Raw genomic sequence first — 24643 nt, 5'->3', positions numbered from 1 at the left:
CGACCATTCAGTTGTGAGTGTACTGCACAGGCGCTCCCGGGGACGCAGCGTGTGCCTGTATGTACGAGTGTTGCCAACAGTGAATCTTAATGTTCATAACGGCAGAACATAACGAATGTGGGATGATTAACTGACAAGCAACAGCTTAGGTCATGACCAAGATGGTTTCTTGGTTGTTCAGACCTGTCAGCCACCAACGGTGTCGACATCAAGCCACACACACACACACACACATACACACTTCCTCCAGGTGTCGTAATGTTAAGACCACTACACTCTTACTGTGTATCTGTTCTTTATGACAGGAGTGTTCACGGGGAAGCTCGTACTGGATGTTAATGAGTCACAGCAGAGCCCATGTATCTGGATGCAGACACCAACAGCTAACAATAACGGTTTATATAAACCACCACCTCAGCTGAGGGACAAACTGGGTCTGAGAGAGAAACTGCATGAAGTAAATGTGATATGTTCTTTATGAACTAATTGTGAGATGTTCTTAATTAATGGTTAAGCAGTAGTAACGTGTATAATGTAGGCTTACTCATTAGAGGTAAGTCATGGTACTCCACTATGGGCAGGAGAGGTCATGGTTGTCAGCTCTACCATGGTTCGGGGAGTGGCTAACAGCCCTACCAATCGTCAAGGGTATGAATGATAACGAGAGCTTCGTCATGGTCAGGAGGTGGGTGGCCGGCCAGCAGGGATGGCTGGCGTGTGACCTGCCTCAGTCACTGAGGTGTACGTACGGTAGATCGATGTCGGCTGAGGCAACCTTACCCTCCACATGGACAACAACTCACACACATTTAACATATTGGTCGATGATGCCACGTACGTGATCACAACACCGTCCGTTCCACGTACACCATGTTCATATAAGCCTAAACTATGGTGACCATATTGACACAGTTCCTCCCTCCCTGTATGGTCAATACAATCATTCGACAGACCGACCGTTGGGTCTGGCTGAGGAGATCCTCATAACTATATTGTCTGTCTCTCTGTCTGTCTGTCTGTCTCCTCATGAAGACGTCATCTCAAAGAGCCCAATATATCTGTCTACGAAGATGTTAACAGGACAGAGACCCTGTCAACTCGGGTTTGTGTAAGCAGTGAGTGTAGACAGTCATGTTCACCACCCGACGGCTGGAGGAGGTGTATATACAGAAGGTGTCTGGGTGTCAGTAGACGGCAGCAGATGGTAAGGTTGACCGTCTTGATAGAGAGTGGTGCCACAACACCTGTGTCCACAGCTACTGTCAGGGTCGCACGACAGGATCTTACATGAGGAAACTAAAGGAGTACTACCTTCCTCCCAGTAACCTAACCTGAGTACAGAGACAACCATATCCAGTGTGTGTGTGTGTGTGTGTGTGTGTGTGGTGTTTGGCCTGATCCAGCCAGCAGGACCATGACGTCTGCATGTGGGGGGGGGGGGGGGCTCTCAATAATGCACGACCATTGACTCACTTGGCCTCACTTCTAGACCTGATATCTCCGCGCCAGGAGTGAAAGCTAAAAATAAACTAATATAGATCTAATACCTGTAGGGCTCCAGTGTGTGTGTGTGTGTGTGTTGTGTGCGCGCGCATGTGTGTGTGTGTGCGCGCGCATGTGTGTGTATGTGTGCTCACGCATGTGTGTGTGTGTGTGTGTGTGTGTTGTGTGCGCGCGCATGTGTGTGTGTGTGCGCGCGCATGTGTGTGTATGTGTGCTCACGCATGTGTGTGTGTGTGTGTGTGTGTAGTGTGCGCGCGCATGTGTGTGTGTGTGCGCGCATGTGTGTGTATGTGTGCTCGCGCATATGTGTGTGTGTGTGTGTGTGTGTGTGTGTGTGTAACAAGGAGTCTTAAGATTACACTTCGAGGATAGAGAGTTACCGGTGAGGTTGTGTATGCAGGCAGTGTGGTAGGTGAAGACAATACATTGTTGGTGGCTGGCGAGGTTGTGTATGCAGGCAGTGTGGTAGGTGAAGACAATACATTGTTGGTGGCTGGCGAGGTTGACTGAGCCATAGTTAGGCCTATCAACTCTTAGGGTCTTTAGGTCGTCCAGTTCAAGCTGGAACCATCAACACCATATACGTTCCCACCTGGTATAATGATGAATACCGCACTTGTTGAGGCTCTAATGGTAGGTACAGTCAGTACCAGGTACTATGTTGTGGTAGGTACGGTCAGTACCAGGTACTATGTTGTGGTAGGTACAGTCAGTACCAGGTACTATGTTGTGGTAGGTACAGTCAGTACCAGGTACTATGTTGTGGTAGGTACGGTCAGTACCAGGTACTATGTTGTGGTAGGTACAGTCAGTACCAGGTACTATGTTGTGGTAGGTACAGTCAGTACCAGGTACTATGTTGTGGTAGGTACAGTCAGTACCAGGTACTATGTTGTGGTAGGTACGGTCAGTACCAGGTACTATGTTGTGGTAGGTACAGTCAGTACCAGGTACTATGTTGTGGTAGGTACAGTCAGTACCAGGTACTATGTTGTGGTAGGTACGGTCAGTACCAGGTACTATGTTGTGGTAGGTACAGTCAGTACCAGGTACTATGTTGTGGTAGGTACAGTCAGTACCAGGTACTGAGTATGTTGTGGACTCACCAGACAGGAAATAATAGGGCTAACTAGGCAGGTGATAGTGTTGCCTCAGTCTTGGGTTAGAGTCGATAAGGTAGTTAGTACCAGACTTAGCTGTTGATAAGGTAGTTAATACCAGACTTAGCTGTTGATAAGGTAGTTAGTACCAGACTTAGCTGTTGATAAGGTAGTTAGTACCAGACTTAGCTGTTGATAAGGTAGTTAGTACCAGACTTAGCTGTTGATAAGGTAGTTAGTACCAGAGTTACATGACATGACCTCAGTAACTATATTGATTTACAAACCCTTCTGGTTGTTCTCCACCAGTACCACACCACAGTACTGGAGTGTACCACACTGATACCATCTCTGGTGAGAGTATAGAAATACTCAACAGATATTTATCAAATGCTTTATCGTCTACTAGCAAAGCCAGGTTCTTCACCATAGGTAGGATGGCACAAGTTATAAAACATGGCCTCAAGATATATTTAATGTACTGCTTAATGTAATGGCATTCTCTGAGAACATAAAGACACTGTGTTCTTGCATTGATAAAATTTCTAATATCTGAACCCAAACCTCAAGAAAATATCTTGCATATCATTACATGTCAAACTTCACTTTACATGAGCAATGATTTTCGATTATACTTATATACGTAACACTTTAACGTATACAATGGAAACTAATACAAATGTATATTTACTGTAGAAGTCTTCGAATTACCTGCTGATATGGAATACAATAGACTGTAGGCGGAAGCCAGTCTGCTTAATACAATAGACTGTAGGCGGAAGCCAGTCTAGTTAATATGATAGACTGTAGGCGGAGGCCAGTCTGGTTAATATGATAGACTGTAGGCGGAGGCCAGTCTGGTTAATATGATAGACTGTAGGCGGAGGCCAGTCTGGTTAATAGTTAGAAAGATCTTTGTGGCCGATACAGCCGAGCGGGAGGTTATTACTGAAGTGTTTACCACTGGAGGACCTTGGGAACAGGCGAGGATGAACGGAGAGGTGTTCCTGGCAGGCAGGCAGGCAGGGTGTTAGCGGCGGGTGTAGACGAGTGGGAAGGTATCACACACAGCTCGCTGGCCAGGCTTGAGGCCGCCAGTGATGGGAGGTGACACGTCCCACGGGCGGGTGGCTACCACAGCGTCGTCGCCTGGGGAGCAAAGCGTTCTAGTCAGAGTCTACAGCAGCCTAGCCCTCCCTGCAGTGTGAACCTTCACCCTACTCCTGCACGCACAACCTTATCTCTGCCATTAAACTCCAACCCTTCACCCTGGTCCAGCCCCTGAACCTTTAGTTCTACACACTATCAATCTTCATTTTCATCCAGCATTCTGAGCCTTCACTCAGGTCAAGATTAACGTCAAAGTTAAAACTCTCTAATGTTAGACTTTTGGTCTCAAACTCCCTAATGTTAGACTTTTGGTCTTATATCTTATTTCTAGATAAGTAGATCATAAACTCGGCAATGCTTCTCTTTGTCAGATACAAACAAAAATGCTAACACTTAATTCTCAGGAGCACACACACAAGTCGAATGAGTCAGTGAATAGACGTACCGAGCCAGCGAGTGGAGAGGACCCGGCGCTGGGAGGTGGAGTTGTTACCGTCAGCACCGTGCAGCGTCTTCATGTGAAACACGACTACGTCTCCTGGCTGTCACATCCCGACACACACGACAGAAATCACGGATTTAATAACTTCTTATCTAGATAAACATGATCAGATGAGGCCACGACATCATGCACACATAATATTCCCATAATGATACAATACAAACAGTGTTTGTACATAGAACACGTAATATACTATGTATGGAGCAACATGGATGGCCTCAGTTATTAACTCGTATCTTTACATTGTTCCTGGTTGTTCCTTGTGTCTCATGATCTACTGTTATACAGTGTCAGCAGTAGTCTACATACAGCAGAAGAAAGATCCCATCTTATCGGCGACTATCTATGACTGTGGCAGGAAGTATCAGTGGAAAATAGAGGCATCACACTGGTGAGAAGACATTTCTGTAATGTTCCAGTTTAGGGGCACCACAGAAATAACTTGTGGATGTGAAGTAAATGTATATGATTGGACTCGTTATTTAGACAAGAGGAATGTGTAATATGATATTACGTTGAGAATGACAAGTGATAAATGTATATGATTGGACTCGTTATTTGGACAAGAGGAATGTGTAATATAATATTACGTTGAGAATGACAAGTGATAAATGGGTGTGATGATCTCGGCTACTGTCAAACGAGTATTTGAAATTACTAGAAACTTATGCGAGGTTTTCATTGGTTCCGTTAAATACTAGAATTATATCACTTTTATGCCACATATTCCTAAATCATCATAGTCTTTCCCACCATCATAATTCATTACTGCAGGAGTAATCAATAACATATCAAGTCATCGTTCCCTTTGTGGAGGCCCACCCATATGAGTTTCCTACAAAATTCATGTTATTTCTGTGATGTCCTTCAATCAGAGTTTACCACTATACCAAGTCCATATTTTAACATGATAGATGACAACTCTTCCCGGTTTGGAGGGTTAGCAAGGGTAGCAACACCTCAGCAGGTGCCCGACCATAACACCACACCGGTGTACGACAATGTCAGAAAACGTTACAACATGAAATTACTGTATCAGATAATGTCTTGATACGATATCATACATTCTGATAAAGATAATCTGTTCTCATGTTAGAAACAATACAACAATATTCCCGAGTAAAGAGTGTGATGATGGAACTCAAAATGCCTTGCTTATACCCATGTGAACCCGAACTTCAGATGATGAAAACTAAATCATTTCGCTGTAGATAACATTAAACAGACATCTTTACTAAAAATCTTGTTAACCGTAGTCAACATAACACCGACGCTTATACAACCAGAACATTGATGTTATCAGGACAAGTGTAGCAAGTGTTGAAGGTTGTTGGCTCACCTCACACTGCCATTGCAGTATTGGCCACTTGTCGGCCTCGATCTCCTCAACGGGAACATCGTAGTACAGGCGATGTCCGTCCTGTGGCTTCTCACGAGAGTCGTGCAGCGGGTAGTTACACTCCGAGGCAAACTTGCGCGGGATGAACCACTTTGGCCACAGGTGCGACCCGGCCACGAACTTAACACAGGTTTCTTTAGCGACAGAATCCACCGGCATCCACAGGGAGCAAACCTACATCGCCATGTGAGAGGTTCATCAGTCTTGGATCAAAGTTTGGTCCGCCTCTACAAAGTATAACCAAATTATAACATACACCAAGATTCTGGTACTTGAGGAGGCCTTTCATATATGTTGTGATCCTGGTTACGTTAAGTACTTGTTACTTTAGCTTCCTATAAACGTAAGTGAATCAGAATTCTAACTTACCAACCTTACCATATGGCCCACCATGTCTCATCAATATACGAGAGCAAGACACACCTTCTCGCCATCGATGGGGTAGTAGGACTGGTCGTGGTGCCAGGGGGTGCACTTTGTGGTGCCAGGCTCCTTGTTGAGGACGTGCTCGTGGTAGAAGGAGACCTGTGAGGACCTCATGAAGCGAGCAGCAAGAGCGGCAGCTGAGGAGTTGTACACGAAGTCCCGGAACTCATCCACCCACGACCAGTTACAGTAGTCGTTGAAGTAAGCCCCGTGACCTTTCTGTGTCATTAGTGTCCCTATTACTATTACTACCACATCAGTGCCCTCCAGCATCACAAACACCACAACCTTACTATTACTACCACATCAATGCCCTTCAGCATCACAAACACCACAACCTTACAGCCTCACAAGTGCCCCACTGTATCACCAACACTGCAGTGGTTCCCTACCTACCTTCCTATCACTACAACCTGCCAGTGAGGGATGACATTATCTGTCATATTTGCTGTCAGACAGGTCTGTCAACCCATCACATGATGCTGTGTATCTCATTATCTCCCCAACTGCTCTTACTATCTTCCTTGATTCCTCTTATTTTTTCTTTCCTTCGTTTATCATGTTTCTAATGTCACACCTCATTATCTTCCTTGTTTACTTCAGTTCTTTTTCTTTATGACTCTACCATTTTGTTCTGTCTCGTTTATAACTACATCTCTTACTTGTTATTTCTTTTCATACTGCCCCCTTCTCTTTCTCATGTGCTACTTGTTTCTTTCTTTTTCCTTCCACAATTTTCTAATCCCCGTCCCAGTGACAGTATTATTCAGGCGACACAACACGACTGTACTAGGAGCACGCAGCCTTCCTGATAGACTTCTAAAACTATGAAAATCATGAAATGAAATGTGACGGTGAGCCATGCGTCGTCATGACCAAGCAGGTAAGTAAGCAGACTGAGGAATGCTGTTGTTTCCCGGAATAAAGACGATAGTTCACATACATCTTGATACTCGCACTCTACTATCATGTTTCTCTCTCTCTCTCTCTCTCTCTCTCTCTCTCTCTCTCTCTCTCTCTCTCTCTCTCTCTCTCTCTCTCTCTCTCTCTCATTATGATACACAAGATCATGTTGGTGTACAGCGTAGTGAGTGAGGGTGGGTGTTTGCATGAGTTGGGTGTCTACGTACCAGGAGCCGCTCGCTGTATTGTGATGGTTGGTCGAGGTTCTTAGCGATGCCTTGGCGGATCTTCTCCACCCATGAGTGGTGGAAGACCTGCCTCACCACCACAGCTCCGTCACGCTCATATTGCTCCACAAGAGCGTCCTCCACATGTGCCTCCTGTACCATGATGATCCCGACTCACGAGCCCACACCACTCACCCTGCAACGATCATTACCTCGGTTATTCTCTGGATATAACGAGTTACCTGGACCATCACAACAAGTGATGGAGTGGTTCATGACCATCACCAACACTGGTGCTCCAACACAGAGGGTTACCGGCCACACCACCACCACCACTACGTTGTCCTCATCGTATCAAGTCTGACATTGAAAAGACCTTAACACAAGTGTTATCTTTTCTTGTCCAGTCACTCTCCTCCAGTCCACGTCTCCAGTACAAATATCCATGAAAAGAAATTTGACAATTTCTCATTTTAAGACTCACTTTAAATTCCCAGTCTAACATCATTTTCCCTAATAGAATCATACTAGTAACATCTGAATTTTTCTTTCTGACACAAAACGATGGTTAGTGGATGGTAGTGACCTTGTGACTATTATATCATCAGAGATAATGACTCCCTCAGCTAGACTTGTACTGTTAATAACTGATTAAACCACATTACATAACAATCCCTTACCTAAATCTCTATTGATAACCCCTGATAGATAAAGTCGACCCACCACCCACACCTCCCTATCGATCATAAATTCTATATCTGGCGCTAAAGTGTTTGGCCATCTTTCTGTAATGATCACAAATTATTGTCCAGTGTTTTATAAATACAGGTAAGTATGAGGCGGGTTAGGTACGTGGGTTGAGGGCCTGCATATGATCAGTACGCTGACACCAGCAGCGCACAAGATGGCTCACTGGCTCACTTTGCCAGACAGTAAAGTGAGTTAGAAATCACGTTATACATCTAGGACGAAACTTCATGTGTTCCTGACACAGATGCGCCCATCACTGTCCGGGTATGTCACTCTTGGTCGGAGAGAGAGAGAGAGAGAGAGAGAGAGAGAGAGAGAGAGAGAGAGAGAGAGAGAGAGAGAGAGAGAGAGAGAGAGAGAGAGACAGAGACAGAGAGAGAGATCATGGAGGATAATGAAGCAGCCAGAAATGATGAGGACAGGAACGAATAGATAAGTTGGGTTAGAAGGCCGATAAACCCAGGAGCCATTTCATGGGACTCCTGCAGCTTTGAGTTGCTCTATGTGCAGGAGCAGGGAGTGATGGCCTCCTTGGTGCAAAAAAAAAAAAAGTTGTCAACAAGATTGTGCTCCTTCCCGTCGTCCACTGACGATACTATCTACACAGAAGGTCAAGAAGATATTGAAATCTGGCAGAGTTCAGAGGTGAACAATGGATCAGTCAGGGCAGTGTGTGTGTGTGTGTGCGTGTGTGACGAACATGCCCCACAGTGTGGCTCATTATTGTGATGATAATAATTAATGTATGTATCACCATGACGTCAACCAAGCAATACTTGGCAACCTGTTGCTCCACATGATTACTGTGTGGACGTTGGCAATTGAAGGTTGAGTTGTTTTGATAACTGATTCTTCCCCAACACCTCGGAAGCTTCGGAAGTCTTTACCCTTCTCATGTCTTCCACTGTAACTAGGATCTTCCACTTTTCAAAGGACGGGTTTCTTACATCCGCCAAATACTCTCTGTTGTCTTTTTTTTCAACTTCTTTATCTTTCAGTTAAGACTCGGCCTTGATGTGTAAATGTCAAGGAACACGGTTGGTGACAAGCAATCAATAGTCAAACCTTCTCTCGCCTAGACACATTCCACTTCAGGATGTGAACAAATAAACAAAACCTTGTTAATGTCCTTCCATAGCGGTAATGAACCCCTGCAAGACTTGCATTTGGTCATTACAAACATTAATATTACGCTGTGTCAACCCAACGTGAAGATGCCGTACCTACACTCTGTACCTCACAAGATGCCGTACCTACACTCTGTACCTCACAAGATCCCGTACCTTCACTCTGTACCTCACAAGATCCCGTACCTACACTCTGTACCTCACAAGATGCCGTACCTACACTCTGTACCTCACAAGATGCCGTACTTTCACTCTGTACCTCACAAGATCCCGTACCTTCACTCTGTACCTCACAAGATGCCGTACCTTCACTCTGTACCTCACAAGATGCCGTACCTACACTCTGTACCTCACAAGATGCCGTACCTACACTCTGTACCTCACAAGATGCCGTACCTTCACTCTGTACCTCACAAGATGCCGTACCTTCACTCTGTACCTCACAAGATGCCGTACTTTCACTCTGTACCTCACAAGATGCCGTACCTTCACTCTGTACCTCACTCTGTACCTCACCTCCTAAGAGATGGAAGGTAGCAAGGATTTCGTCGAGTTGTTGATGCAATACTGAACGAAAATAGAGTCTCTGAAAGCGTCTATCGTCTCACTCGACCGTCGACCAATCACATGGTTCTACGCAGCAAACCTCGTCCGGATTATACATGGGTATATTTACAACGATAATTGTAACAGTTATTTACAAGAGTTATCAAAGCTCGTTGACAACATCATCTTTCTGAGATCAAACTAACATTTCAAACAGAGATTATTCTCACATGCGGCTCACAATGCATGTCGTCTATTACTGTGCCAGTGGTATTGACTATATCCTTGTAAATAACATAGTGAGGGACAAAATACCACAATATCATCAGCATATTTGAGGTGATTACCAATGTTCTCAGTAGCCCAACCTTGACCACATGAAGCTTATCACAGAATCCAACTATATATATATATATATATATATATATATATATATATATATATATATATATATATATATATATATATATATATATATATATGTGTGTGTGTGTGTGTGTGTTGCACAAGGATTGGAGAAAATATTATTCCTCATTGCTGCACACTACACGTTGTCATATTGTGACATAACATCCCCCACTTTACACATAACAGTTATGAGCGGTACCACACACCTAGTATATCTATAACATGTACAACTATTTACGCCTCGTCAAATGCTTTACTCATGTCCATGAAACAGGCATATATGGGTGTGTATATAAAATGTCTCAGAGCATATACAACCATCTCAGTTCCTAATTCACGTTTGTAGACAATCTGGTGTCCAGATGTATGGCTATACCCCTGATATGTTTCTATAACACATTGCAGTAATTTCACAATGAAAGAAGACAGTGCTATAGGACCATAATTCTTCACCATGATATATCTTGGTTCTTATTCTACAGTAATGAAACAATAATAGTTGTAGATGTTATTCAGAGAAGGTTGTTGATAACAGACTAGGCAGGACGTGAAAAGTTGGCTAAGTATAGCATTACATGTTGTAAGTTTGTCATGATCCCACACAACCCTACCTGTTGTTGACCATTACAATAACTGCTCTGATGTTCATGGTGACCGAGACACGTAGGCGTGACCCATTACGTCTGACCCTCCACACCAGCCAGGTCAGGGTACGTAGGGTCACTCAACAAGGCAGTGTTGTGCATCCTCCACAACTCAGCAATGTTATCATAAGTCATACCCTCCATGGTGTCACGTATTGATTCATACCTCTTCTTCTTTTTGTTAATTTTCTGCCGGAATTTTTTTTGGGGGTCACCTTTTATGTTGTTTGCTGTCTTATTGGCTATGATGACAGTATCTTTATGTTGTCTACTCTACTTAAGTGATCATTTAAATTGTGGCCTCGTAGGTGTTACACATATTGCAGTACAAGGGGCCATACTGGGCCTTCCGAAGTCAGGCTAGGTGAGGTAAGACTCCCAGGCCAGACTGTACAAGTCTCCCATGTGGCCACTCTAGCCAGCAACTTGTTCATGTGTGTCACCACCACTCATGCATTGAGTCCCAAGGTCCCCGTGTGTAATAAAAAAGCATTTACATGTAAGTATACATCTTCCAGAGATTCATCTGAGTCGTGGAAGAATGGCTGGCATCAGACACAGTGCATATTGTAATACTTGAAGCCTGGGGGACAGATGGGGGAAGACACGGGGGGCAGATGGGGGAAGACACGGGGAACAGATGGGGGAAGACACGAGGGAGCAGATGGGGGAAGACACGAGGGAACAGATGGGGGAAGATACAAGGGAACAGATGGGGGAAGACACGGGGAACAGATGGGGGAAGACACGAGGGAACAGATGGGGGAAGACACGGGGAACAGATGGGGGAAGACACGAGGGAACAGATGGGGGAAGACACGAGGGAACAGATGGGGGAAGACACGGGGAACAGATGGGGGAAGACACGAGGGAACAGATGGGGGAAGACACGAGGGAACAGATGGGGGAAGACACGGGGAACAGATGGGGGAAGACACGAGGGAACAGATGGGGGAAGACACGGGGAACAGATGAAGGAAGACACAGAAATCGTGATGGATGACTAGCCCTCTAGTACCCACATGTAAGCTGTTGTAACCATGAGACCAGACATAATATTGAGAGGAATCTGTTCTACTCAGTCAGAGAGGAATGGCAAATCCCTGACACCATTCCCAAACACTGTTACCCCCGCCTGAGGGAGTTCCAGATCGGAGGTGACAACACACCCTTAAAAACAGACCTTATCTCGTATCCCGTCCTGTATTTCCAGTCATTATCATTCTACTGTTCATGAGAACCTTCTACATCAACCCTGACTGTCATTTCAACTTCCAGAGGTTTCCAATCATCAAGGAGGTAATCAAAGTCCACTAGGACCAGTTTGTGAGGTGCGGTGAAGTGGGACCAGCATGTGAGGTGCGGTGAAGTGCGACCAGCATGTAAGGTGCAGTGAAGTGGGACCAGCATGTGAGGTGCGGTTACATGCGACCAACATGTGAGGTGCGGTTGACATGCGACCAGTATGTGAGCTGCGGTTACGTGCGACCAACATGTGAAGTGCGGTTACGTGCGACCAGCATGTGAGGTGCGGTTGACATGCGACCAGCATGTGAGGTGCGGTGACGTGCGACCAGCATGTGAGGTGAGGTTACATGCGACCAGCATGTGAGGTGCGGTTGCGTGCGACCAACATGTGAGGTGCGGTTGACATGCAACAAATATGGTCGCCGGCGTCATGAGCCCCACCCAGGGAACACATCAGACAGCAGCTGCAGGTAACAGCCACAGTAACACGTACTGAGAGAAAGTGTAACGAGTGCTGGGCATACCAACCCAGCAACAATCATCATGGTATCTTCAGATGCATTTTCTGTGACGTTTGAAAACTAACTCGGCCACCAGTGTGTGTGTATTCAACATTAAAGGACCAGTATGAGTCGATGTTGATCAACCACAACCTTCCTGGCCTTAGTAGCACCCGAGTTGTGTATGATTAACGATATTCTTATCGATAAATAACATAAACATACACAAGCCAATAACGTTTCTGACGTAACAAAAATTTTAACAAGTTGCCACAGTCAAACTGGACCCCTTGAAACTCACCTACCGTACATCATACATTACTAGATAAACATCTTATTAACTCTTAGAGAACGACAACTTATATAAATGTAAAACATCAAGGAAATAATGAAAGGAAAATCCGTTGCTGTCAGGTGGTTGGCTGCAATACATGTGAATTACAATGAACAGTTGCTAACACATAAGTGGGTGCGACACTTGCTGGTGCAAGACTAAGAAAGTTCCCAAGATGAATTGGTGGGTGAGGCGCGAGTCCACTGCAGGTGGCGTCATGACAAATGGTTGCGTCAGGCTCTTGTCGTCGTTTCACCTGTGGTAAGTCCTGAAACATGAGGTGTCCTGCTGCTTTAAGAAGCGTACTTCAATCCCTAGTTGGGCGAGCTTGTCCTTAGCTTCCTGGATGACGCTGGAGGATGGATATGCTTCCCGCGTCAGGATCCAGGCCATCTCTGGTGGGACAACACTCGCATTACTCACTCCTGCCAACCTCCTCCTGCTCCTCGTAACACTGGGTTACTTCGTCACACACATACATATGACCTGCGTTCCCTCTATACATTCTCTCCTCACTAATGGTACTTACTTGTGTGGCCTAAGGGAGGCTTCTCCAAGCAGGCGTATTCCAGGGTCCAACTGTGGTAGTCGGTGGCCAGCACTTCGTAGTTGTCCTCGAAGAGAGGAACGTTACGGATGGTGTACGTTAGACGGTTGGGTTCCTCGTATGGTTTCTTCTGTATCACGTCCACGGTGATGACCTTCGGCCGGTTGAACCTAAGGCAAGGTCACGGGTTAGGAAGGTCATATGGTTGAAGGTAAGGGTAGGGGGGTCACTAGTTAGGAAGGTTGGTCAGTTCTGATGATAACAAGCACCCACGGATCACTTAGGGGTCTGTCATCCACCGTAAAGCAGTAGTAGTGTACACAACATTGGGTTGAATCAAACATCACAGTTAGATGAGATTCATTTTCTCTCCACCAACACGTCAAGCATGTCGACAAAGTTCCCGCTGTCTGTTTAGCACGAGTTTTCCCCAGCAAGTGCACAATCTACCCCATCAAGTGTACTGTACCATCCACCCCAGCAAGTGCACAATCTACCCCATCAAGTGCACTGTACCGTCCACCCCAGCAAGTGCACAATCTACCCCATCAAGTGCACTGTACCGTCCACCCCAGCAAGTGCACAATCTACCCCATCAAGTGTACAGTACCGTCCACCCCAGCAAGTGCACAATCTACCCCATCAAGTGTACAGTACCATCCACCCCAGCAAGTGCACAATCTACCCCATCAAGTGTACAGTACCGTCCACCCCAGCAAGTACACAATCTACCCCATCAAGTGTACACTACCGTCCACCCCAGCAAGTGCACAATCTACCCCATCAAGTGTACAGTACCGTCCACCCCAGCAAGTGCACAATCTACCCCATCAAGTGTCCCTCATAATGAATATACTATTGTCACCTTGACCTTTGATCCCAAATTCCAAAATCTGTTTATCATAAAACTTTGTTGTATATATGGCACGAGTCTGGGCCATGATGACATATAATGATGACATCAGTGTAATGATGACGTATAATGATGACATCAATGTAAGGATGATATATAATGATGACATCAGTGTAATGATGACATCAATGTAAGGATGATATATAATGATGACATCAATGTAAGGATGACACATAATGATGACATCAATGTAAGGATGATATATAATGATGACATCAATGTAAGGATGACATATAATGATGACATCGATGTAAGGATGACATATAATGATGACATCAGTGTAAGGATGATATATAATGATGACATCAGTGTAAGGATGATATACAATGATGACATCAATGTAAGGATGACACATGTAGTAAGACATCAGTCAACATACAGGACGTCTCGGAAGTCTAGCCTGACTGAGATCTTGCCGGAGACGTCATCTCTGATGTAGGTACCAGTCCAACAGCGACCCACCTCCTCGTAGGCCACGAAGTACCGTTGTTGCTCGAACCATCGTCCCAGGTACTGCCGGGGTCACATATATACACACACACACGTCAATATACATCAAACTAACTTGAGAATACTTACAAGATGATCATCAACCTTACTGTAAATAGATATCACCTCTTCTTCAACCGTTTACTAAACCTACATAACAAGTATTCGTACTAACCAACCATACAGCTGTACCAACCATACAGCTGTACCAACCATACAAATGATTTTCACTTCAATAAGTTATGAATTAATCAAGATATGTTCAAGAGTCCAAGTTGGTGTGTGTGTGTGTGTATTGTTGATACATCAGGTACTGGACGCACCTGGTTCCAGTCAAAGTCTTTGATGATTGGTGTGGTGGGACACCTGCCCGTGAAGAACACCTGTGATGTCACAGATGTTACACACACCGCCACACACACCACCACCACAGCTCGCAACATGATCTGTAAACAAGACAGTCATTAACGTTACAAGTAAACCAAGATATTGTTCCGCTCATGATTGACGTGGATATATTTACCAACCTCTCTGCCATGATCGTTCGTTTCCTGCTTTTATGTGATGATTACGATGTGAACATATGTACTATTCCCTCTTCCTATGGTCATAATATCTGTCACATCACCGGGCCACACATACACACAGGAGCTGAACCACGTCACTTGGTGAACGCTGAGGGAACACATGAGACAATGACGCGCTCCCCCGCGACCCTTAACCCGGAAGTCATTCACGAGGCGTAGGGCACTACTTGACATGACCATTGCCAGACCATTACACAAACGACCACTCCAGTGTGGCCCACCTGGAAAATAGTGGCCGTGGAATTTAAATACTGGAGCGCGGAGGTTTAAAGCAGCGCGCCAGCAATTTAATTAAATGACGCGGAGGTTTAAAGCGGCGCGCCAGCAATTTAATTAAATGACGCGGAGGTTTAAAGCAGCGCGCCAGCAATTTAATTAAATGACGCGGAGGTTTAAAGCGGCGCGCCAGCAATTTAATTAAATGACTCGGTGGTTTAAAGAGGCGCGCCAGCAATTTAATTAAATGACTCGGTCGTTTAAAGCGGCGCGCCAGCAATTTAATTAAATGACGCGGAGGTTTAAAGCAGCGCGCCAGCAATTTAATTAAATGACGCGGAGGTTTAAAGCGGCGCGCCAGCAATTTAATTAAATGACGCGGTGGTTTAAAGCGGCGCGCCAGCAATTTAATTAAATGACGCTGCCGGCGTCCGATGAATCTAAATACCGGAGCGCGGAGGTTTAAAACGCGGCTCGTTAGGAATTTCATCGCATGCGGCGGCCAAGGTAGTTGAGTGCTTGGCCAGGAGGAGGTTGGTGCTGCCTCATATTATCTGTTAACACTTCAGATACGCTGTTCTGAGAATGACGCGAGGAAGTTTAATGAAAATCAAAACGACTGTACAAGCGGTTGCGTCCACATATTTATATATATATATATTAATCGCGGGTTGGGTTATGAAACCCCCCCACCATTACATTAATACGCCCGTCCAATAATAAATACCGACCGGAGCAGTTTACAACGCGGCTCCGTATGGACTATTCATCGCATGCGCGGCAGAGTAGTCAATTCTATTTTCTGAGTGCTTGCCAGGAAGCATTGCTTTTGCTGCCTACCTCTTTAATTTCATCTGTTAACACTTCAGATACTCGCACTCTTGCTCAATCTGATGATCAATACCAAAGAGTTTATGAAACAATCATCAAACATCCATCTCGACCAAGATGACGACCTTCGTTATGTTGCTACAATCATAGATATCTAAAATATTATATATATATATATATATATATATATATATATATATAGGTCAGTCATCGCGCCAGTGGCACACAGTGGATGGTATGTGCCGCCTGGGTCGTCACCCTCATTCTGCCATATCCATCATTGCTCAATTAGTATTCCTAAAATTCTCGCCAGATGACGCTCAGGGACCTGTCTGGCGGGAGTTTAGGAGGACCAGTGTTGTTCTGAGGATGGATGATGGATGGTGACCTCGAATCGTCAGACTTTATAAAGTGTTCCAGTCAACACAACGCCCCATTCCAGACTTTCTCTGTATCACGAAGTCTTACGTGATATTACCGATCAGCGTAGCGTATGTTCCCTCCAGGTTAGTCCATATTTACACACTACATTCACTAATTCATCGTACCGTCATAATGTGCAAAACTAAAAATCCTGTAGATTACTCCAGATACCAGCGGACGGACGTGGAGGAACCAGTCTGGTCAGAACTGGTTCGTTATCCGAGTTAACTGGGGTTGTCGGTGGGTGGCTACAGGTCTGGCAGGTTGGGGGAATAGCGGTCTGTGGCGCAGGTTGGCCGACCCACCTCTAACACAGCCAGCCAGAGGCTCCACCACATTGGGTCGTTAATATACAAAGTTCTTCCGGCCCGGTGTCGTCACCTGACAGTCCCATATTTCCAGAACGTCTAACTCACATAATAATCATTATCAGTTATGATGATGTGTCATTCTACAGTCACAGTAGCAACATCATTACAATATAAATGATAATTTGAAAATATGGATCACGAGAAGACCACGTAAAGTTAAATTTACGAGAATATCTATATCACAGACATTTTTAGGTCCTAAGATTGACTCTGAGACCATGTCCGTTGTTCATACTTTTCATGTTTGTCTGTGAAACTTTTGCGATCCTGTGAGAACCATGTTATGTGACCCGTCATATAAGTGAACCAGCCTTCCTGAAGTGTGGTGTACAGCAGCATCGCACATGTCAAAACGAAATTTTTTATGAAGTTAGGAAACGGAAATTAAATAAGCCAAATTATTCCTGACATAATAATAGAAACGTCCAAGCACCATACATACATGCAGGGAGAGCACACGCACCATACATACATGCAGGGAGAGCCATGTAGTCACAAGGGTCGTGAACAGTTCATGAACGAGACTATTTTTCTCGATCGATGGTTACGATTTGACACAGACTACCTGAAGACTCTCCCACGTAGTTCATAAGCATAAAGCCTAATCAACCATGAAAACACATCAAACTTTTGACTCGATCAAGTTAAGAAAGTTTTGTTCCATCATGATAGTATGAGTTAGAGGACGAAATGCCAATAAACGACAATATTACCTCCAACACACTTGAATTTAAATCATCTTATGTTCAGTATTCTCACAGAAGTATCCAATCAACCTCCTCGACATAGCAATCAATAACTAGAAACAGATGTACTTCACTGTAAACCTTACCTTGAGCTGGAGGAGCATAGCCTACACCTACTACCTCAGGTTTCACTTGATACAAGGTTCCTCTCGACACGAGTCCAAGTGTGGCAGGAAACCATTTCTACGAAAACTTAAAAAAACGAGTGATATAAACAGAAACATGGTAAAAAAAAAAACAGAAAGTAGGTGAATAATAAGTACAACTAGTATATCTTACCTTGGCTATCTTGAGTACGTTGGTGTACACAGATGAGCAGAGACTACACCACCACTTTCTAACTCGACCACAGGCTTGACTGACCAACCACTGCCAGTTAGTATGCTGAAGCTACTGTGAATGTATGACACAATGTTCGGTTACACAAAGGCGCTGGATTCAGCTTGAAATAAACTGTATTCTCTTGGTTTTATTCAGCTGATCTCAAGCAGGGTACACACGTTCAGTATTACTACTGACATTACTTTAAGTATTGTCAGTAGTGGTTACAAGGTCATTATTGTCATTATGATGGTCAGTAGTAACTTGTGTGGACATCGCGTAGTTCTCTGTGATTATTAAGTGAAAAGGAAATTAAGGCAAGGCTTGTAATGCAGTTATTCTGGTGACTTTGTATAAAGCAATATATTGTTACAATAAAACTTTCCATCTTGTTTCTCCAGATTTGCTGTCATTGTGACCATGCTATGTTAGATGTATCTGTGACAGTACTGATGGGAATGACAGTACAGCCCACAAGCGATCAGTAATTTAGTCATTCCATAGGCCCCGTCCACAAACTGACGCATGGATTTTAAAATGTTTGAAAGTCCATGTTCGGCATTTACAGTACATCAATACGATGCGTACACCATCAGTAATACTGATTGTGTGTACCCTGCTTCATATTTATGGTAATCACAAAATAAAAATAAAATTTTTGATACATACACAAAAGCAAGTTCTGTAACCAGAATCATCATCTATTGGTGGTTTAGGAAATATCATTGAAAGAAAAGTCATTTTGACATGTGTCTTCATTTCACAAGTAAGAAATGTACATTCTAATAAAATGAACATGCTTTGAAGCCTTATACAAAATTGAGTCAAATAGCTACTCAAGGAAAGTTTTAACCTTCATCAGTTTATAAAGGATTTATAAACGTATATGTAGGATTTACACTGGACTGAGACACAAAGAAGTCATGTATGTTTCTTGGGTCATATTCAGTTTAACAATTGTCAGCAGTAATGTTGATGACAAACTTGATCAAGAAACTGCTGAATACTTGAAATGCTTACATGCAATTGTGAAATTTTTTATTAGATTTAGAACTTATATGTTTATGCAATAGAGTTATAAGAGACCATGATAAATGTACAAAGATAAATCTGTATTAATGTTTCAAAATGATAAATTTTACATATTAGACAAATATAATCCCTGGGGATAGAGAAAAAGAAGAGCACAATCCAAATTTGTCTTGCATGACAAAAAAGGCCACTTAGGAACAAAATTAAGGGGCTGGATATCCGTCTCACCAGTATTATCACTTTCTTGAAACAAGAAGCAAAATGAGTCTCTTAAAAGGCTCAGTTCTTTGACACTATCTGACTGGGATGAGGAAGGCAAACACATATAACAAAAAGAAATGAAATCAGCAAACATATATATAAAGCACAGATGTCTAAAAATGCAAAAGTTTTCTATAACAATATCAGTTATTCTAATATGCTATTCCCTGAAGTGATAACAGGGTGTATATCCTCAACTATATAATCATTAGAATTAGAAAATAATGTTCCTCAAAACCAATCTAGCAGTTCAATATTCATTTGAAGTAATATGTACAAAACTTCTATCTGTTACATGAGAAATTACGGGCTTCAAAGCAAAAAACCTAAGTAAAGTCTTACAATCACATTAAGCTGAAGTTAATGACATTTGACAAGAATACGATTTGTCAGGATCATACCATAAGTAAACATTACTACTTATCCTAAATTCATCCCTGTTCCTATCTTCGAGATTATTAAATTCACTCTTAGAGATCCCATCAAGGCAGAAATTTCTTAAGTGCCAGTGAAACGAAGACATATTTCCACAATCTAAGTTCAAGATAGGGTGATGCATTGTCATGAACAGAGGTCTAACTTGGTCTAGGGCCTTAAAATGAAAGAAGTGACTAGCTGTCTCTACAATATAGCAAACAAACTCTACACACATCAGGCCCTAAGACTAGACCTAAGCATTTTAGGTTGTGAATGAAAAGCAGTATCTTAGTCCTGTAATCACAAAGTTTCTCATACTTACTACATAAACATTTAATCCTGAACTTACCATGTACCACATTTTCCTGCAAGTTACTTACAAAAACTGGGTTTCACTGAAAACACTAAATATGTGTTATCTTTTTTCTATCATGTATCATATTGCCATAAAAGGTTAACAACATATTAGTATTCATAAAGATCACTCTCTATATCAATTAAGGTTTCATAAAAAATTTTGAGATAACTGTCCAAAAATTTGATTACAACTCCAGGTTTGAACTTTTCTCTCTCTAGAATCTGGTATAAAAGATAATTTACTGTGAGCCAAGATAGGGGACATGCTTTTACCAGCACATGTTGGCTACTGTATATACATATTCTTTTCTTTCAAACATATCTGTTAATTCCCTGAATGAGTGAGGTAGAATCCAGAATAGATGACTTAACCTTACAGGATAAAAGATCCACTTTTGGCTCTTTCCTAAGTTCCTTTCTTTTAAAAGTAAAACATGAAGGGAAGATTTGAAGTCCCTTGCTTCCACCTCTCTTAGGGACAGGAGATAAGTGGGTAGTAATGTTTCTCCCTATCCCCAGGGAATGAGAACAGCTTGGGTAAACCATGGAGAGATCTGTTGGGGCTGGGTTGTGGACTGGGCACTGTACAGTTCATTCCAAAAGACAGCTAGAGAAAGGATGTGAGCCAATGTGGCATTTTATCTCTTCCTGGTGCTACCTCAGCAACATGGGAAATGGTGATCAAGTATGCAAGTGAGGATTTTCCCTCTTAGGCTAAGTCCTCTGTTCTTAATGCTACCTCGCCCCCTTCGCCCACACTGTGACTCACTTCCGCTTCCATGGTTCCATCTGCTGCCAAATCCACTCAAGATATCTAAAACACTTCACTTCCTCGAGTTTTTCTCCATTCAAACTTACCTCCCAATTTACTTGTCCCTCAACCCTACTGAACCAAATACCCTTGCTCTTATTCACATTTACTCTCAGCTTTCTTCTTTCACACACTTTACCAAACTCAGTCACCAACTTCTGCAATTTCTCACCCGAATCAGCCACCAGCGTTGTATCATCAGCAAACAACAACTGACTCACTTCCCAAGCCCTCTCATCCCCAACAGACTGCATACTTACTCCTCTCTCCAAAAGTCTTGCATTCACCTCCCTAACAACTCCATCCATAAACAAATTAAACAACCATGGAGATATCACGCACCCCTGCCACAAACCGACATTCACTGAGAACCATTCACTTTCCTCTCTTTCTACTTGTACACATGCCTTTCATCCTCGACAAAAGCTTTTCACTGCTTCTAGCAACTTACACATGACAGCCAGAGTCTGAGTGTGGACGAATGTGGCCTTTGTTGTCCTTCCTAGCGCTATCTTGCACGGACGCATGGGGAGGGGGTGTCATTTCATGTGAGGCGGGGTGGCAGTGGGAATAGATGAAGGCAGCATGTATGAATATGTGCATGTGTATATATGTATATGTCTGTGTATGTATATGTATGTATACATTGAAATGTATAGGTATGTATATGTGCGTGTGTGGGTGTTTATGTATATACATGTGTTGGTGGGTGGGTTGGGCCATTCTTTCTTCTATTTCTTTGCGCTACCTCGCTAATGCGGGAGACAGCGACAAAGTATAATAATAGTAATGATAATATATACATATCATCTTTTATTTATCCTGCTGTAAGCCTCCGTCATCTGTTCACGAAACTAACTTGCTCACATGTGAAACAGCAAAACTGCATGAAAAAAAAAAAATATCATTATTTATCTATTTATAATTGCCATAGGACCCCTCTTTTTTTATAAGTGCCCTGGAGTTACTCCAGAACTCCTTTTCCAGGAGTTTGTGCAGTTCCAAGGCTCCACTAATTCCAGTGGCATGGAAACGATAGGGCAATTATAGATAAACAAATATATAAATGTCATTCTCATCATCATCATTATCATCGTTAAGAAGCTATCACAGGATTCTATTCTAAAGTCTTCCATACAAAATGGATACCAGATTTTCTTTTCAGAAAAAAAGTCGAAGTAAAAGGCTATCGCATAAACTGTAGACTGCTTTCACATCTTTATATTACATATGATGGAAATCATTGACAGTATAACAACAATCAAGAGGGGAAAAAGCTACATATCAAGTGAACAAACAATATATGCCAGTTCAACAAATAAACTAAATAGTTCATGAATATATAAAATATACACAAGTTGGAATGCAAAAATAATATTAGTTATTACAACAAATTATATCCAAAATATATTGCACTACTAATCACTGTACACACTAATTTCCACAACCATTTGCACAAATGAGGTTAGAATATATGATAATCTTTTTAGTTACTATATTGGACATTTCATGTTTAGATGACATCTTATGTCTAAAGGAATTAAGCATTCGTCACAACCCTAAGTTAAAACTGAGCAAAAGGCATATCACTGTAAATACAAACCCAGTCTTACAAATAATTTGTCATTTGTTGTAAAAGGTACACTATTAGTAAGCATCTTTCGTCTGTTTCCTCGCGCTACCTTGCTAACATGGGAGACACCAACAAAGTATAATAAAAAAAAAGGAGAGAAAAAGAAATATTTCCAAAAGCTGAATGAGTGTGTTAGTGGTTTTGATGCACGAGACCGGGTTATAGTGATGGGTGATTTGAATGCAAAGGTGAGTAATGTGGCAGTTGAGGGAATAATTCGTATACATGGGGTGTTCAGTGTTGTAAATGGAAATGGTGAAGAGCTTGTAGATTTATGTGCTGAGAAAGGACTGGTGATTGGGAATACCTGGTTTAAAAAGCGAGATATACATAAGTATACGTATGTAAGTAGGAGAGATGGCCAGAGAGGCATTATTGGATTACGTGTTAATTGACAGGGCGCGCGAAAGAGAGACTTTTGGATGTTAATGTGCTAAGAGGCGCAACTGGAGGGATGTGATGTGAGAAGGAGATGGAGTGAGTATTTTGAAGGTTTGTTGAATGTGTTTGATGATAGAGTGGCAGATATAGGGTGTTTTGGTCGAGGTGGTGTGCAAAGTGAGAGGGTTAGGGAAAATGATTTGGTAAACGGAGAAGAGGTAGTAAAAGCTTTGCGGAAGATGAAAGCCGGCAAGGCAGCAGGTTTGGATGGTACTTGCAGTGGAATTTATTAAAAAGGGGGGGGTGACTGTATTATTGACTGGTTGGTAAGGTTATTTAATGTATGTATGACTCATGGTGAGGTGCCTGAGGATTGGCGGAATGCGTGCATACTGCCATTGTACAAAGGCAAAGGGGATAAGAGTGAGTGCTCAAATTACAGAGGTATAAGTTTGTTGAGTATTCCTGGTAAATTATATGGGAGGGTATTGATTGAGAGGGTGAAGGCATGTACAGAGCATCAGATTGGGGAAGAGCAGTGTGGTTTCAGAAGTGGTAGAGGATGTGTGGATCAGGTGTTTGCTTTGAAGAATGTATGTGAGAAATACTTAGAAAAGCAAATGGATTTGTATGTAGCATTTATGGATCTGGAGAAGGCATATGATAGAGTTGATAGAGATGCTCTGTGGAAGGTATTAAGAATATATGGTGTGGGAGGCAAGTTGTTAGAAGCAGTGAAAAGTTTTTATCGAGGATGTAAGGCATGTGTGCGTGTAGGAAGAGAGGAAAGTGATTGGTTCTCAGTGAATGTAGGTTTGCGGCAGGGGTGTGTGATGTCTCCATGGTTGTTTAATTTGTTTATGGATGGGGTTGTTAGGGAGGTGAATGCAAGAGTTTTGGAAAGAGGGGCAAGTATGGAGTCTGTTGGGGATGAGAGAGCTTGGGAAGTGAGTCAGTTGTTGTTCGCTGATGATACAGTGCTGGTGGCTGATTCATGTGAGAAACTGCAGAAGCTGGTGACTGAGTTTGGTAAAGTGTGTGAAAGAAGAAAGTTAGGAGTAAATGTGAATGGGAGCAAGGTAATTAGGTACGGTAGGGTTGAGGGTCAAGTCAATTAGGAGGTAGGTTTGAATGGAGAAAAACTGGAGGAAGTGAGGTTTGAATGGAGAAAAACTGGAGGAAGTGAAGTGTTTTAGATATCTGGGAGTGGATCTGGCAGCGGATGGAAACATGGAAGCCGAAGTGGATCATAGGGTGGGGGAGGGGGCGAAAATTCTGGGAGCCTTGAAGAATGTGTGGAAGTCGAGAACATTATCTAGGAAAGCAAAAATGGGTATGTTTGAAGGAATAGTGGTTCCAACAATGTTGTATGGCTGCGAGGCGTGGACTATGGATAGAGTTGTGCGCAGGAGGATGGATGTGCTGGAAATGAGATGTTTGAGGACAATGTGTGGTGTGAGGTGGTTTGATCGAGTAAGTAACGTAAGGGTGAGAGAGATGTGTGGAAATAAAAAGAGCGTGGTTGAGAGAGCAGAAGAGGGTGTTTTGAAATGGTTTGGTCACATGGAGAGAATGAGTGA

General features: G+C 43.1%; 2 protein-coding genes across 5 annotated transcripts; both read right to left on the bottom strand.

Annotated features, from left to right (window-relative positions):
* Window positions 1–3062: 3062 nt before the first annotated feature.
* Window positions 3063–9706, bottom strand: LOC139761049 (uncharacterized). Of its 3 annotated transcripts, none has more exons than XM_071684819.1 (6): window positions 9564–9706; window positions 7171–7366; window positions 6038–6259; window positions 5555–5788; window positions 4159–4255; window positions 3063–3752 (listed from the first exon to the last, which is right to left on the bottom strand). In XM_071684819.1, the coding sequence occupies exons 2-6, from the start codon at window positions 7330–7332 to the stop codon at window positions 3634–3636; spliced, it is 834 nt and encodes a 277-aa protein (XP_071540920.1). In that variant the 5' UTR covers window positions 7333–7366; window positions 9564–9706; the 3' UTR covers window positions 3063–3633. The 3 variants fall into 3 exon arrangements, with proteins under 3 accessions (XP_071540920.1, XP_071540918.1, XP_071540921.1); XM_071684817.1 differs by having other exon boundaries at window positions 9534–9685; XM_071684820.1 differs by lacking the exon at window positions 9564–9706 and adding an exon at window positions 9204–9227.
* A 3087-nt stretch (window positions 9707–12793) lies between these two features.
* On the bottom strand, window positions 12794–18269 carry LOC139761277 (apolipoprotein D-like). Of its 2 annotated transcripts, none has more exons than XM_071685314.1 (5): window positions 18130–18269; window positions 15000–15122; window positions 14567–14700; window positions 13257–13444; window positions 12794–13122 (listed from the first exon to the last, which is right to left on the bottom strand). In XM_071685314.1, the coding sequence occupies exons 2-5, from the start codon at window positions 15117–15119 to the stop codon at window positions 12980–12982; spliced, it is 585 nt and encodes a 194-aa protein (XP_071541415.1). In that variant the 5' UTR covers window positions 15120–15122; window positions 18130–18269; the 3' UTR covers window positions 12794–12979. The 2 variants fall into 2 exon arrangements, with proteins under 2 accessions (XP_071541415.1, XP_071541414.1); XM_071685313.1 differs by lacking the exon at window positions 18130–18269 and adding an exon at window positions 17937–18013.
* Between the last annotated feature and the right edge of the window lie 6374 nt (window positions 18270–24643).

This window comes from Panulirus ornatus, chromosome 39, assembly GCF_036320965.1.
Source record: "Panulirus ornatus isolate Po-2019 chromosome 39, ASM3632096v1, whole genome shotgun sequence".
NCBI classification, from domain to species: domain Eukaryota; kingdom Metazoa; phylum Arthropoda; class Malacostraca; order Decapoda; family Palinuridae; genus Panulirus; species Panulirus ornatus.
Note: the sequence above shows the minus strand (reverse complement) of the source record. Positions and strands in the feature narration are given on the sequence as shown.

Coding starts and splice junctions, on each gene's coding strand:
- LOC139761049 (XM_071684819.1), bottom strand. CDS start 7,332: ATGGTACAGGAGGCACATGTGGAGGACGCTCTTGTGGAGCAATATGAG. Junction 4,256..5,554: donor TACTGCAATGGCAGTGTGAG/GTGAGCCAACAA, acceptor GGGATGTGACAG/CCAGGAGACGTAGTCGTGTT. Junction 3,753..4,158: donor CCTCTCCACTCGCTGGCTCG/GTACGTCTATTC, acceptor TTTGCTCCCCAG/GCGACGACGCTGTGGTAGCC.
- LOC139761277 (XM_071685313.1), bottom strand. Junction 13,445..14,566: donor CTAGACTTCCGAGACGTCCT/GTATGTTGACTG, acceptor ACCTTGCCTTAG/GTTCAACCGGCCGAAGGTCA. Junction 13,123..13,256: donor GCCTCCCTTAGGCCACACAA/GTAAGTACCATT, acceptor TTGTCCCACCAG/AGATGGCCTGGATCCTGACG.